Consider the following 17,103-nt stretch of genomic DNA (forward strand, 5'->3'; position numbering starts at 1 on the left):
TGGATGTGCTGAAAGCAGCGTCCGCTACATATTTCTGGTGACCCCGACGTGATTTGCTAACTGTGAGCTGTAACGACGTGATCTGCTGACTGTGAATTGTAACGACGTGATCTCACTGTGAATTAACCACTTGACTTAACTGTGAATTGACTAAATGTGAACTGATCACTGGATGCACTGGATTATTCTGGATTACATCACGGATTATAACAAGCCTGCCTTTCATCGGACGTTCCTTCAACGACGACGCCGTGGGATTCAAGTTAAATAACATTAATTCATGATGTTTGAATACTCTTTTTACATTATCGTAGTAGCCGTAAGCCTTTCTATTTCCCTCGTCGTTGTCGTCCTTGGTCGTCGCCTTACTCGTGGCGCGCGATCGGGGCGTCTTGACAGCAGCGATGACAATGTGTTTCGCCCCCGTCCTGACGACTTCCTTCAGACACTGGATTGTGGTGTCTGCAGGCGTCCCAGACCCTATGGCATGTCGTTGCCGAGGTTCTTTGAGACGGACGTATCATTTTGGATTGAGTTAGTCGAAAGCTTTTTTAGAAATAGGGCCATTGATAATACTGACGAACGATATGACTTAGTTATACAGGCACTCAACGAGCAGCAATTGCATAGGGTCGCCGACGCCGTCGTCGACCGTGACGGTCGTGACGACCCCTATGCCATACTTAAACGGGCCCTCCTGCGCGAGTTTGGTCTCACTGAGGGAGACCGTGTGATTGCCTTGTTCCACAAGACTCCTCTCGGAGCCGAAAGGCCATCGACTCATTTAACTAAAATAAGACGACTTTTGGGTAGTGCTGCTAGAGAAAATACATCCTTGTTGCGTGAATTGTTTTTGGGTAAGTTACCGACTGACGTTAGGCGCATTCTATCCGCGCATGCGGGTGATCTTATGCAGTTTACACATTCAGATGATGAACCAATACAACCATTCACCGGAGAAGCAAGACCCTTGCAGACACCAATAACCACTAAGGAAGTGTCTGCAGCAATTTCTTCCTTGAAAAACCGTCGTGCTTCTGGCCCTGATAACGTCAACAGCGAACTCTTCAAATTCTCCAAAGACATTAGTTTCCGGTTTAATATCACAGACTATGAATGAATCTCTCAAACAACACAAACCAGTAGACACCATCGGCAAAGGCATACTAATTGCTATACCAAAACCCAAGAAACCAAAAGGACCACCAGCTAACCTTCGACCCACAGTGCTCCTCAATAGCATCAGAAAAGTCCTTTCCATCATCATTTCGCATCGGATTAGAGACAAAATTGACAGCTTCACTGGACCCTTCCAAAGCGGTTTCAAACGTGGCAGAAGCTGTGCTGACATTGTCTGGGCACAACGTATGCTCGTTTCAGTGGTAATGGCCAGAAAATGGAACTTCCACAAAATGGGAATAGATATGTCCAAAGTCTTTGACACCATCAAACGCAAAAAAATCCTTCAAATTTTAGACCAAGCTGGCTGTGATGAAGATGAACTGCGACTAACCCGTACCCTGCTGGCTGGCACGAAACTTTATGTGCGCATTATCAACGAAATGTCCGCAAGCTTTGAGACAACCATCGGCTCCCCTCAAGGAGACAGCCTCTCCCCAATACTCTTTACTTGCTACCTATCTGCAGCATTGAACTCAGTGCGAGAACAGTATTCCAGACCAAACCCCCCTATATCTGACACATGCATGCCTTTGGAAATGGAGTATGCAGACGACGTTGAGTTTCTGGATGAGGAAAGACAGCCACTTGACATGCTACAATCTATTGCTACAAAAAAACTAAAAAACTACGATTTATTCATGGATGAGACTAAAACCGAATTTACCAACATATTTCTTGCAGACACAAATGAAACTGATGCTGATAGCCTACCGATTCGAGGAAACGAAAAATGGCGTACGCACAAACTTTTGGGATCATCATTGTGCAGCACTGCCGATGTCAAATCTCGCTGCAATTTAGGCAATGTCGCTGTCAGATCACATTGGAAACTATGAAGCAAGAGATCGAAAATCCCATTACAGCTGCGACTAAGATTGTACAACGCGTAATGCATCACAATTATGATCTACAACTGCAATAGCTGGTCTGTTACCAAAGGAAGCCTTGAAAGATTGGATGCCTGTCATCGAAGACATTTACGTGTCATAACTGGTCATACTTGGCCAAACAGTCTTATCTCGAACAAAAACCTCTACAAAATATGCAACAATGAACCATTATCATGCAAGATCTCCACCATGAGATGGAACATGTTTGGGCATATTCTGAGACTTCACCAGGACTCACCTCCCCAGAAAGCCCTTGAATTTGCGATAATTGGCAGCAAAAAGTACCAAGGCCGAACCGGACGTCACCGTACCAACTTATTACAACTGCTGAGATCTGACATCAGAAAAGCTGGCCTTGGATCCCTGCTCAGCAAACCACATCTCCATCGATTGCAAAACATCGCAAAGGACAAAACAGAATGGAGATTCTACTAACCTTGTTGAAAGACTGATCGAAGCCAGTGGATGCCAACCGATTTGGCTACACTGGCGGCGGAGACAGTTACAATAATAATATCCCATCATTTGAGAGCAAAATGGTCGTTATTTTTGCATTTCTCATAGTCAAAACCATAAGAATCAATGTAAGAAGCTAAAAATGTGAATTTGTTTAATTCTTAACAAGTCTAATCTGTGTTACATAAATGTGCCTCTGGTCCTCAAAAGGTTCGTGTGAAGGCTGCAGAGAAATAACCAAATTTGACCCTCAAAAACGAGCCTCATTTTCAAACTCAGCAAACCAAATTTACCTTAAAAACAATCTTTTTGTTTAAGCTTGATGAGGATGCCCCACTCTAGTAGTGAAATATTTCACAAAAGGAAATAAGCTAGATTGATCGAACCTCGCTTTATCAATTGAAACCAGCGCATCCTTGGAGCTGGCGTGTGTTGCAGTCGTCGCCATGGGAGATACTGGTTGAGAAACCGATCTCCGCTTGTGCGAGGGCTAGTTTGGAATCGATGTCTTGGACTCTGCACAAATGCCTGCAGTTAGCAAGCCTCCTTGATTACTTTTGCACTCCTTTTGTCACGTATACTCCGCGAGGCAGTGCTCTGTTTTATTCGTATCATTTTAATCTGGCAGGCTGGCAAACAACAGCTTCTTTTGTTCTAGTTATAGTGCTGAGTTTAACAATCTTATGTTGTATATTTTGTTGCAGAAATTGCGATTCGATCATTTTCCTTTTGTTACTATATTTAAGAAAAATAACCGTTTTTGTTCATGATCGAATCGCAATTTCTCGATTACAATCAGAAAGGCTTACGCAGGCTGGGAATTTGGTTATTGTAAAGGATCATAAACCATTGGTAAATATATTCAGAGACCGTAGGTTGGACGAAATCAATAACACTCACCTGTTTCGTTTAAAACAGCCTTCACTAATGTGGCGCTTTGATATTGCACACTTACCTGGCACAACCAACTGCGCAGCCGATGCTGCCTCACGTCACCCAGTGTCATGTGATCTCATTGCTGTAGCGTCGTATGCAGAAAATAATGTAGCACAAATGGTGCTGGTTACTACCATACAGGCAGACGACGCCCATACCTTTTGCTTGCAATGGTCTGAAATCGTTCGGGAAACAGCCGCCGATTCAAACCTTAGCAAGTTAATGGTAGCCATTGAAATTGGATTCACCTCTACCATTCCCAACACGGCCGACATTCGCCCATATCTCCCCTATCGTGACGGGTTCTTTGTTGAAGACGACGTTATTCTATATCATGATCATATTGTTGTACCATCATCGCTTAGGCCTAAAGTACTCTCGACGTTGCATGCTGGTCATCAAGGTGTGTCTGCCATAGAACGCCGGGCACGTGCTATAGCATTTTGGCCCGGTATGACCAATGATATCCATGCTATTCGTGATTCGTGTACATCATGTAATCATAATGCTCCATCTCAAGCAGTTGCTTCCTCGACGCCATGTGATCCCCTAGCTACAACATTTGAAAAAAATTTTGCAGATTATTTTGACTATAATGGGGGCCGTCACTTTTTGATCATCTGGGACAGATTCTCGGGGTGGTCGGATGTATTTGTAGGGATTTTACCTAACTCTGAAGCCCCTTAGTGTAGGGTTTTGCTTAACTTAGTTCCCCAGTGTAGGGTTTGGCTGTCTAGTTGTCGTAATTTGTTATAAAAGGAAAATAAAAAGGATAATTTAAAAGAATATTGAGAGACTCTAAGTCTCTAATTAAAAAAAGGATAATTTAGGCTTCTGGCTGTCTAGTCTAGGGGTATGACTTCCTACAAAAGGCAAACGAATTAAATAGAATCATACATTTTATTGTTTATCAATATTACAAGTTTTAGTATTCGGGGAGTTGAGAAAATACCTAACTAATTTAATTTATTGAGACGGGTGTCGGGTGAGTGACATTCTCCCGGCGTGAATTTAACCTTCTCGTTCTAAAATTCAGTCCGTTCGTTTTGCTAGTCAAATTCCGAATGCCTGTCGTTTTCAATTCCCCGCTTACTTCATAATATACCGGTAGAGCCTTTTCATCAATAACAGCTATCGTAAGAATCAAGGGAAAAGCTATACCGGTTTCATAGTTATGTCGCTTTAGAAATACAGATGTGTTGAGCTAGATTCTGTGTGAGTGGCGTTTGTTAACAGGAAGCTTGACTTATAATCTATGAGAACGTTAGGTTTTGAATTTGCAGCATTGAAATGCATTTTGCAATACTGATAATTTTCGGTTAAATGTTAAAATATAATTTTGTTAGTTAAAAACATGGTACATGTTACACACTTCCCTCCTTACGGCAAAATAACAGATAAATAATATTACAATATCTCGGTTATATATGTTGCAACAATATATAGGTGTGTGGTTATAAGATATGTACTTTACAAAGAAACTTGACAATTGTAGGCTAACAATTGCTAGGGGAAGACACATGACCCCCCTCCTTTCGTGGGATGAGGAGATTAAACGCACACATAAGTTAACAGGTAGTTGATAACGTGATTGCAGGGGTAACAGTCGTTTATCACAAGAGATAAGGCGATGTCTTAAGTTCCCTGGAAGCCCTTTGGCTTGGTAGGCTACGATATAGGCTACAATAATTGCGGGACTGTAATAGGCTACAGTAGTTGCGGTTACAGGGGTAACAGTCGTTTATCATAAGAGATAAGGCGATGTCTTAAGTTCCCTGGAAGCCCTTTGGCTTGGTAGGCTACGATATACACAAAATGGTAGGCTAGGCTATATAGGCAGGTGAGTGTCCTTGATTGTTCATGCCCCGCGTCCGGGGAGATAGGCTTGACACTCAAAAAACAACCATAATAATAATAATAGAATAGCGGTAAGCGGCGCGTGCGCGAAGATTGTACTAGCTAGACAAAGATGGCGTTTATGAGAGTAATGTCTTTGAGGACCAGTTATGCTATACAGTTCAAGCATGTTGAGTTCGAGACTATGACAAGCAGTGCTGATGAGCAGTTCAGTCTATGTCTGTTGACAGATGATGAGCAGTGAGCACGACATGAATGAGTGGTCAGCTTGTAAGGTCGCAAGCTGTAAAGCAGACGTCTTGAGCAGCTGGATGCTGGATAGACAGTGCAACTGTGGTGCACGTCGGTGTGTCGCAAGCAACAGTGCTTCTTGTGTGAAGAAGGCTTGAGTGCGTAACAATGCAACTACGCGTGGTGTCGCAATGTAGCAGTGGACATGGGATTGACCATGTTGAAAGGTAACGATGCAGCTTCGGTGCATGTTGGCGGCTATGAGGTTAGCCGAGTTGACGTCGTCTGCGCAGAGCTTCTTTAAGTAAAGGCATCTCTGAATAGAGGCATCTCGCATGGAGGTAAGTTGATGAGAGTCACCGTGTGGTGGCGATAGAAAACTCTGTCGTGTCATCCGTCGTAGTGCTGTAGTCTCTCAAGGTCTCTCGAGGTCTCTCGCATCTCATCTAGCAACAACCATGCGGTGAGGTGGCGCATCTGCAAAATTCGATACAAAGTAGCATCCGCAAGATACATAATTGCGGTGTGATAAGTAAAGTACGTACACTGTAGTATAACACAATAACACAATATAGCATAAAATTGTTGAAACCACTAGGCGACATGATTTAATCATGGCGGCAGATGCCAGCTTATGAGGTTCTAGAAGCTGTTCAAATATGAGAACAGGCAGGAAAAATCGGTAGACTGTAAGTATGTACAATGTGATATAATACAGGGGATGCAATGTCAGTGAATGAGAGAAGTCGTTGAGAACGAATAGCTTAGTTAACGTAGGCAAGGTGAAATGATGAGCACCTAAAATTGTAATTAAATTCAGTGAAAACAGGTGATGATGAGATATCAGTGAATGAACAATGTCAATGAGACATGGCTTAGCTTGAAGTACGGTGTGTAAAAGCGGTAAATAATAGCATAGGATAATGGGAATACTACGTAACATGACGGTGTCATGGCGTAGGCTAAGCTTACGGCTAATAGAATTATGTAACAGGAAAAAGCAATGGTTCAATAAAACATACCGAGATAAAATCGGTAGGCATAAAACTTCTAGCATGTTTTGTAATGGTTAAGCAACGTTTGAACGACGTGGGATGAATGGTGCTGTTTAATCGATTTTAGAACGTGGCAGCGCTCCTGCCTTATCAAGAAACAAAACAAATTACATGGCCAAATGCCAACCAAGTTTTCACACACAAAGTTCCATATTCAGGGTAAATAAAAAATAACTGCATATACTGCAATTCCAAACAAAAGAAAACAGCGGCTAAAACATAGCTAAACAAAGTTTCTCAAATCATGTTAGCTCCTAATAATACTAAAAAAAATGGGGGGAACGATAACAACCTTATGTGTCCAGGCGGTTTCGCATGATTTCCCCATGACGCACAAAAATTACGATGGTTGCTTGGAAGCGAAACCACAACGCTTTGCAGAGCGGTGCCTGCACGTCTGTATAAAATAAGATTAGGACGGGGTGTCCTGCAATCTGCGATGCCGAGTAAGGCAAAATAAAAGGAATATTAATATGAGCTAAAAATTCAAGTTACATTTGACACTGCGATTTTTCTAAAAAATTACATGGTTATGTTTCCCTGAAAAGGCAACTTGTTGGTAATTACTAATCAGTGAATCTAATTATTCTAATGTGAACGTTTAAAAATATTAAAAGTGGCAAATGGCGGTTTGGCATGTAAATAAATTGTTGACATCGGCGTCTAAATGGGCTGTCTGCCGCTGAACAATTCGCTTTATTACTTTCCATGAGCAAACAACAAAAATCAGTTACGTTTGACAAGCAATAAATGCCGGCGTTGCGCTTAAGAGTACAGTAGGCTACACAAAATTTATTGTCGAACTAACGTGTGAAATGTTATATCAAGTAACATGTTTTTAAAAGGTATTTATGATAAAAATTGTAGCATAGGGTACTTACCAGATTTTTTTATAGCTAGTTTGGAGAATATTTCTAAACTTACTTGTCTGAGTGTCACCAATGTGGTAGGCTAATATTTATATTACATATGTTAAATTAAAGGTTTAATAAGTTAATTATATTAAGACTGTCTGACTACCTCATAAACTTCTATATCTTTTGACTACGGTACCCTAAAAATTTTTCACAACCTAAAAATTTTTTACTATCCCGGACGAGCCCCCAGTGTAGGGATTTTACCTAACTCTGAAGCCCCTTAGTGTAGGGTTTTGCTTAACTTAGTTCCCCAGTGTAGGGTTTGGCTGTCTAGTTGTCGTAATTTGTTATAAAAGGAAAATAAAAAGGATAATTTAAAAGAATATTGAGAGACTCTAAGTCTCTAATTAAAAAAAGGATAATTTAGGCTTCTGGCTGTCTAGTCTAGGGGTATGACTTCCTACAAAAGGCAAACGAATTAAATAGAATCATACATTTTATTGTTTATCAATATTACAAGTTTTAGTATTCGGGGAGTTGAGAAAATACCTAACTAATTTAATTTATTGAGACGGGTGTCGGGTGAGTGACATTCTCCCGGCGTGAATTTAACCTTCTCGTTCTAAAATTCAGTCCGTTCGTTTTGCTAGTCAAATTCCGAATGCCTGTCGTTTTCAATTCCCCGCTTACTTCATAATATACCGGTAGAGCCTTTTCATCAATAACAGCTATCGTAAGAATCAAGGGAAAAGCTATACCGGTTTCATAGTTATGTCGCTTTAGAAATACAGATGTGTTGAGCTAGATTCTGTGTGAGTGGCGTTTGTTAACAGGAAGCTTGACTTATAATCTATGAGAACGTTAGGTTTTGAATTTGCAGCATTGAAATGCATTTTGCAATACTGATAATTTTCGGTTAAATGTTAAAATATAATTTTGTTAGTTAAAAACATGGTACATGTTACATATTTGCCATGCCATCAAGATCGAGTGCCGCAGGAGTAGCTGCTTTGACTCAACTCTTGCGCTCGTACTTTGCCACGTTTGGTGTTCTTGAGGAAATATCTACTGATGGGGGTCACGAATTTATTGCTGCTGTCACAGAACTCTTTCTTAAAAATTGGGATGTGCAGCACCGCATATCGTCATCTTACTTCCCTCAATCTAATAGTCGAGCTGAGGTGGCTGTCAAAACTGTCAAACGCTTGCTCATGACTAATGTGAGTCCAAACGGAGACCTGAATAACGATTCCTTCATACGTGCATTGTTACAGTTGCGTAACACACCTGATCCTGACTGTGATATCTCTCCAGCAGAGATCGTGTTCGGTCACCCTCTGCGCGATGCATTCGGTTTTGTAACCGCCTAGTCAAGTTCTCGAATCGTCACATTCGTCGTACATGGCGGGATACATGAAAGGCAAAGGAAGACGCCCTTCGCCTGCGAGCTGGTCTAACCGATAAGGCGCTGTCTCAGCATACTCGTCCTTTACATAGCCTACTTTACAATGTGGAAACCGCGTATATATCCAAAACCAAAACGGTAATTGTCCTCGAAAATGGGACAAAGTGGGAATGATTGTCGAAGCGTTGCCGCATGACAAATATGTAGTGAATGTTGACGGTTCGGGAAGAATTCACAAAACGAAATCGACGGTTCTTGCGAATAATTCTGCATACTCAAGCATGTGCCGATCTCACCCCTCCTCTACTACACATCATTGCTCAACCAGAGCCTCCCATTATCTTATTTTTCCCAGCCTCCTGAAACGGACTACTGCCCTCCCCTCCCTCCACATCTCGAAATAGACCATACCCCAGAAATTGGAGAAGCACTGATGTTGCCTCTCGATGCAGATCACAGTTCGCCTGCACTCTCCTGCCCCACACCAGCCTTAAGCCCAAAGCTTTGTGAGCCACTGCACTCACCTGAACCTCCAAAGCAGCCGATACCTTTCGATTCAGTGGAACCAACAGAACGTGCAAGTGGAGTCCCTCATATTGCAAAATCGCCTGTTCTGCGCCGTTCTACGCGGTCCCAACGGCCGGCATTGAATTTAGACGCATCTCCTGGTCCATGGGTAGTCAAGGGTTTGAGCTCGTAAGTCTACAATTTCGCCTTACGAGCTGGGGAGGAAGCATAATTGTCAGGGACCACTTAGCCCGTTTTCTGGTCGGTTTGGACACCGGTGGATCGATCTGGGTTTGCCTTCTTTTGGTTGGGCACATAGATGTCAGATGGCCCTGGACTTTGCAGATCTGGCAGAGCGGAAAATGTTTCTGCCCAGGCTTGGTGAAGAAAATGCCATTCAACATCCATTCACCAAACATCTGTACCTTTTCGAGGATGTTATCGAGCTGAGTGTTCTGCAAGAACACGTGCAGAAACTCGTTGTAGATGCAGAAAACTCATTAGAACATAAATATGTAGTTACTTATTACGAGTTGATGGCAATTATTATTTTGTCACAATGGCTACACAGTACACATGCTTCACTAACAATCGATAATAATATTTTATTCCACTCGGGATTTCTTTTGTCATTGAGTGAAGTTGGTTAGTACAGTACTGTATAGTTGTTTAACTCCACAGCTTTTCGCACAAGGCTGGGAATTTGGTTGAGCATGAAACGTCGTAACTGCGTAGGGTGGCAGCGTTTATAATCGCGCAATTCCATGACTCTCCACCTTTTGGTTCTCCATCATCCCACAAAGCGTCAGCATGATTTACAAGATCGTCATCAAGCCATCTCCACGTTCCTTCTACGTCGATATCATTCATTCCAATGTAGATATTGCTGCCGGGGTTCAAAGTCTCACTTATGATCCTAAAAACACAGTGAACAAAATATGAAAACGATGAAACAGATCAAAACCAAAATAATCAGCTACTACTTTTAGGCATGTTTTGGGGCTACTTGCTATTCAACTATTATTGATTCACAGAAGATGCTTAAAATAACATTTTTAAACCATGTAAAACCCTTTAATAATCCAATATACAACAACACAATCTAGAGTTTTAGAATAGTCTGGATGTGGAGAACTGAAAACAAAATTTTATAATCAAGTGGAAAATTATCGTTATCCCGAAGTCATACCAATGTGGACCCAGAAGATGAGATTTAGGTATCGTAAAGGTATGTATTGCTACTGCAGATCATTTTACGTGCATCAATGAAAAATATTTTCAAAGCGTAGGAACAAAACAACAAATTTATTTAACAAAACTACAACTTGCATTAGATTCCGTTCAATTTAACTTCTCAACGACCTTGAATGTGTTTGAAATTGCCATTCTGAATTTAAAACCAAAATTTAGCCTACGAGGTAGGCCTACTTCGAATAAAATAATGCAATCCCAATCTCAATACGCTGGAAGAGCAATTATACGCTGAAGGAGCATCTTTCCTTCTGATATTAGGCTTTCATTAAATTAAGTTTGTTTCATATTTTATGGTTGTTTGCCTAAATAGCTGAAGTTTGTCTTAGCTTGCTATCTTGCAATGCTATGGTCTTCTTGTGACTATACAATCTAGCTTGTAACTTACCTTTTGAAAAAGAGTCTTGGCAGCTTTTGGTCGTTTGTACTCAACTACGTATTGCGTATTGCTTTTCAACTACTTATTACACGTGACGCGACAATTTATCGAAAGACAGTTTATGTAAGGACAATTCATCGAAACGACAGTTCATCGACCGACTGTTTATCGAAACGACAGTTTATCGAACGACGAAGCACATAATTATGCAATGGAATACTCAGGGGTTAGGGGTTATGGATTAGGGGTTAGGGGTAGAGGTTGGGGGTTAGGGTTACGGGTTACTTGTTAGGTTTTAGGTTAGGGTTAGGTTTTCGATTAACTGTCGTTCGATAAATTGTCATTTGGTGAACAGTCGTTCCGATAAACAGTCGTTTCGATTAACCGTCGTTCGATTAATTGTAGTTCGATGAACTGTCGTTTCGATTAACTGTCGTTCGATCAATAGTCGTTAGATAAACTGTCGTAGTACCATTGCTGCAAATTGTAGGCTAATTATTTCTTATATTCAGTTAATATTATTTACAATTATCTTTGATTTTTGCTTAGATGTAGGCTATTAGGTTATTTATTTATTTTATGAGGGCACTGAGCTTTGTTGAAAACGTTCCAGTTCAATAATATGTATGTGAGTTTGTCAGTTTATTATCTGGTTTTGTATAATGTTATTCAACTCCCTTTAAGTTAATGTCAATCCTCTGCTTGTGGTATTCTAAAATTACTTTTTTCCCAAAGCTTTGCTACAAATAAGTTGTAGGCTATATGTGATAGAATGGCGTCGTAGTGGGATGGCGCAGTGGTAAGGCGATGACTTTCCATTAATGTAAACCTGGTTGCATACCCGGTTTAAGCTGGCTGTTGAAAACCTCCGCTCACTTCTACCCAGGGTGTAATAAATTAGATGGGCACAGTTGCTGAAGGAAAGGCGGCAGAGAGAAAGAAACCGACCACCCCACTCTCGTTAGTGCCAAAGGCTTAATGAGAACCTTATCTTCTCATCTCCCGATACTTGGATTCAAGTATGGGACTCACCTTTACCTTTGATACAAGGTTGAATAACTGGCAAGTCACGTCGAGTTCAAAATAAAACGAAATTACATTTTCTATAGCAAATCCAAGAGGAAGAATTCGTGGTTCAGCAGGTGAAATTTTTGTTTGAAACAATCCCTGGTATTAAAATTGCTTTGATAGTTTAATTGCATTTTTCTATTTTTAAAGATTTTAAAGGGTGTTTGGAGAATGGGGTTCTTGTTGTCGGATAGTGTTCGCTTAACACTACCGAAACACGACTCCCAGCTCAGAAGGGGCGATCTTCTAACCCTACGTGTGGAGTGCACTACCTATTAGCACCACACAACATAAACTTTGTGTAATATAATTTAGACCGGGGTAAACCAACACAATAAAATTAAATAACACCAATGTTCAAAATACTAGTCCAGGTTTAACCTTGAATCAATGTTCCATCATTTGATTGATTGTTGAGTCTTTCGGTGGTTTTCTTCTTTTCGACTTTCCGCACTGTCGCCGTTGTCAAAATCTGCTTCTTTTATTCTTTTGCGAACCACGTTCTAGCCTTGGAAACCTCTAGCGGACCAACACTCTTAGACGCAGTATTGTAATGGGGCACGCCACAGGTAAATTGATTTGCTTGTAATTACTATAAATCTTGCAAGCATTAATTGTAATCTCACCTTCTATTGTCAATATTTCGTATGCCGTAAACTGCCAAATTAGCTCCCATTTCTTGGCAGATCTGTTTGCTTCCGTTATAGTTTTGACTTCTATTTGATAGTATGTATTGGTACCGATTGAGCAGTCCAATCCATCCGTCATCAAATGTGAAATATTTGCTGGAGGTTGCTATGAAAACATCGCAGAATGTTTATTTTTAAGTTAAAAATTGTCAATTGAACTGCTTGCTGCTTACAATACTGCTTACCAACAATCTGAATTACTTTAATATTGACTACTAGCCTACTTTTTAAAACTTTGTGGTGATTAACTTTCTGTCTACCGTGGGGTCCAATGGACCCCAAAACAAATTTCGCTCTGCGATTTCTCTGGAGATATAGCAGATACGATATTGATATACCTTGACTTTTCACAGCTTTGCTTGATCTTTAGGACAATATAATAATTATTTATCTTAAACAAACGTTAGTAGCATAAAAAAAAATAATAGCATCTTGTACCGTGGGGTCCAATGGACCCCAAGCCTGCTGCATTCGAAGTAATCTTATATCACAACAGCACTAAAAGGGGAGTCGACACTATTGACACAATGGTTAGGAAATACAATTCCAAAAGAATGACGAGAAGATTGCCGATAGCTCTATTTTACAATATGATCGATGTCACTGCTGACAAGGCTTTAGTGATATGGAATCAATTGCAAGGCGAAAATAGCAGCACAACATTCAGCATGAAGAAAGAGAAGAAAATTTTAGATCCAACTAGGAAAAGAACTTGCTCGATTACCAGCTTCGATTTCAATATCAACAAGACATCTAAACCCGCAACAAAATAAAAGAAACAGATGTTGAAGATCAGGCGCCAAAATCAAAGAAGGCTAGATGCTATCTTTGCGAAAGACACAAACATCAAACATGCAGACAATTCTGTACTATTTGCAAACTCAACGTTTGCCAAGAACATTCGCAAATCATTTGATCGAGAATGCGATAATACATAAACTCACAATATTTCTTGTGAACTAATATGTAGCCCTAATATGCGTTTTTTTAGCTAATTATCTCAGTAGTTTCACCATTGCTCAAGAATAGACCAATTCCGTAACAATTTGGTTTGTGCATGGGCTACTGTATGAATTGTTTGTTAAATTTCGAGTACTTTTCGTTTTTCTACAGTGTTTATAAGTTATAATTCTTGTAGTCTGTTACGTCCATTCCTATTCAGTTTTAATTTCATCATCGGAACTGATTTTTTTTGTCCAAAACCAGTCCTTTGAAGTTTGGGGACCCCAACGGTAAAACTTGTATTTTTTTTTTTTTTTTCGGTAGACAGAAGGTTAACACTTAACAATTCACTTGTCATCTATGGTAGTAAATCTAGCTTGTAGTTATTTTGATATATTAGAATCCAAAGCTTTTTGAATCAAGCGTCGTTTAAAATTTTAAAGCCATCGCACAACAAATTGGTTTTAAAAACATTTTAGTGACTAAATCAAACGAAACAAGGAGGCTAGTTCTTCCATGAAATGTCATCATTTCAAACAGCAAGGTTTTGATCAATGACAAAGCTGCGATTGAATCATGACTTTTGCTGATTTGTACAAAAAACCTACGGAGTTTAAAATCAGTTCCGAGTTAGTTATAAATTTGAAATGCAGCTTCTAGAGGAAGTTTGTTGTTTCATTGCACGTGCAAGTGGCTTTTGTTCGGAAATGCTTTTGTATAGCTTAGGCTGCTAGAGCCAAAAACTGGTGAGAAAGCAAAGTTTTTGGCAGCAAAAGATTTTTGTAGCCTGCTCCATTGGGTACCTCAAAGGCTTGATGAAAATGAATTTGCCTTAGTTTATTTATTCTGAATAAATAGATCAAAGTTTTGTTGAGGGCAGTGAGAAAACAAATTGATGTACAAAGGTGTAATAACATGGAATTGAAAACCTAAGACCATAAGTTTGATATGTAGTAAAATTATTACTCTGTTTAAAAATGCTTTTAGGCTTCTTAGTTATTACTGATTCCTGATACTGTGTGATGGTAAGCGATCAGCTGCGTTTCTACCTCAGACAAATTGCTAGCTCGTAGTCTCTGCAGCTACCATCCAACTAACTCAGATCGAAAAGAAATACCTAGTATAGCAGTTTCAAAAGGCTTAGTCTACGCAAAATGAAGAATGCAGTAATAAATGTCAAATTGGGAATCAAGATAAAGATAAGTACGTTGAATTTGGATAGTGTGCTTAGTGTGCTACTCAAATTAAAATTTTTCTTCGCACGTTCAGTTTTTAGATTTAGATGAAGTCAAAATAGGTTTATGAGTGTTTTTGCAGTATATATCACAACTTTTTTCAAAAATTGCTTGTTTTGTTGAGACTTGACATCATTTTCAATTTTCCCAATTTTGCCAATTCTGAAATTTTGAAGATGCATGTCGAATTATATCAACAAATCCGCATATGCAAACAAGCTTCCAAAAATATTTGTCATTGTCTTTATTCGTTATGTATGAACATATTTTACAGCAATATGTTTAAATTTAATTGGCAGCAAAATTTTCGAGAAAATTGATTCAAAAGATTGGTGTCCTATATATAGGTCGCCAGGCACACGTGTTAGCAAAATGAAGCAAACGCGACAATCAATTCCCACACATCAAGTGGTATCAAACAGCGATTCCCTATGATTTCTACGCTGTATAACAAAGTAGTTGTGTTTGCTTTTAGAACAATAACATAATTATCGTAATTTACTCAAATTTTTGATAATTTTTTGGTTTTCTCTTGGCGTTTTTACATGGAGGGCATCTTGACGTAGGCGAATTCGGCCTCAAAGCGATTTCAATCCGCTAAATGACTTATTTCAGTGATGTGTTGCTTTGCTAATTTCGTTCTTCGTATTTTGTGAACTTTCGTTTCAATAAAATGCTCGATGACAAGAGATTTCCCATTTATCACTTTGAGCGATAACGATTAGGCCTACGCATCACGCACAAGAAACTTGCGAAATTTGATAGCGGATTTGCCTAGCGTCCTATATGTAAGACGGTCTTTTTCTCGACCGGTACTAAAATAATTAAGAATTTTTTAGGTCATGATTATGCAATACTTAAATTTTCAAAAAAAAAATTTAAGTACTTTCACTTTCGGCACAAATGGGTTAAAACCACATGACAGGTGGAATTATTAATGGCGTATAAGGTAACCAGCAGCTTATAATTTATGTATAGGCTAGGCTAACCACCAATTGGATGTCATAGGCTATAGGTTATTCTGTCAAACTAAATCATTTCAAAGGCCTAACTTCGCTACGCAGTTGATACTCACCTGCGGTTGGAGGTGCATTGGTTGTAACTGTCTCTGAAACTCTATTTTCCACTTGCTCTACTTGCTCTACTTGCTCGTACACACGATTGAGTCTGGTCGTGAAATTCTTCATGAATTCTAAAACGGTTTTCTAATTGACATTGTGTGTGATCTAGTTGTTATAGCCATGAGCATGGTTAGCTAGTAGGCTACAAAACTTAAGATCTCCTTCCCAACAAATTTTCAATAATTAATCGAAATCTACTTGATTGACTTTTAGTATTTTTGGTCTTTCAAACACGAATATTTCAATAAAATTGTAGGTAAAATGTGATTTTATGATGTTCAAGCAAAGATATTCATCATAAAAGTTATTGTGGTCCATAAAACTTCATGCAAGAAAAGATTTGTGATTAGGTATAAATTGATACTTGGACTGCAATTAATTAAAAATGTTAAAGTAAATTTAGAACAACAAAATCTTAAATTTGTGATAAAAATAACACTTCAAAACAATAAAATTAGAAACTTACCGTCAACCACTTCTGTAGCAATTTGTTGTATCTGTTCTTTCTTGCGTTCTTCGCTAGGCTTAAGACCACCATGCTCACTGCTTGACTGAACTATTGTCACCGTCTCACCCTCGCATTTCGGTGGTCCAGACTCTTTATCAGGATTGTAGGTTCTACAAACAGTCACCCGCTCTCCATAGCTGTCATCAACTGACAGACTGAGCGTAAGAGTCAAAGCTAAAGCAACATACTTTATAAACATGTTCGTTTTTAGCTGTTCAAATGTATCGCAAAATTACGTTTTCAACTATAACATGGCTTTTAAAAGACAACTAAATGTTAAAATGAGCTACTCGGTGAATTCTTTGCAAACTATATTAACCATCTAACCAACGTTTCAAAGACTGAATGTGCGTCATATAAGTCACATCCGTTAAAATGCATAGCGCAGTTTTTCTGTCTCTTATGATAACACTCACGTATGCCTGGTGAACAGTTTCACTTTGATTTTACTCACGGTTGTTTTTGTTCACGATAATTAAATCCTTATTGTAGCCAAACTACAGTTGTTGGTGAAATGAAATCCGTAAAAGAATT

The 17,103-nt window shown here is 39.4% G+C and overlaps 2 protein-coding genes across 2 annotated transcripts; one reads left to right on the forward strand and one right to left on the reverse strand.

The window, feature by feature from the left end:
• Positions 1-1,385: 1,385 nt before the first annotated feature.
• On the forward strand, positions 1,386-2,018 carry LOC145775161 (uncharacterized). The gene has a single exon (XM_082586430.1). It carries the CDS (start codon positions 1,386-1,388, stop codon positions 2,016-2,018), a length of 633 nt encoding a protein of 210 aa, XP_082442556.1.
• A 7,933-nt stretch (positions 2,019-9,951) lies between these two features.
• On the reverse strand, positions 9,952-16,861 carry LOC145768360 (uncharacterized). The gene is made up of 4 exons (XM_082579845.1): positions 16,528-16,861; positions 16,016-16,132; positions 12,701-12,869; positions 9,952-10,292 (listed from the first exon to the last, which is right to left on the reverse strand). Exons 1-4 carry the CDS (start codon positions 16,766-16,768, stop codon positions 10,046-10,048), a joined length of 774 nt encoding a protein of 257 aa, XP_082435971.1. The 5' UTR covers positions 16,769-16,861; the 3' UTR covers positions 9,952-10,045.
• Positions 16,862-17,103: the final 242 nt, after the last annotated feature.

The sequence above is a fragment of the Aplidium turbinatum genome, chromosome 1 (assembly GCF_918807975.1).
Source record: "Aplidium turbinatum chromosome 1, kaAplTurb1.1, whole genome shotgun sequence".
Lineage (NCBI taxonomy): Eukaryota > Metazoa > Chordata > Ascidiacea > Aplousobranchia > Polyclinidae > Aplidium > Aplidium turbinatum.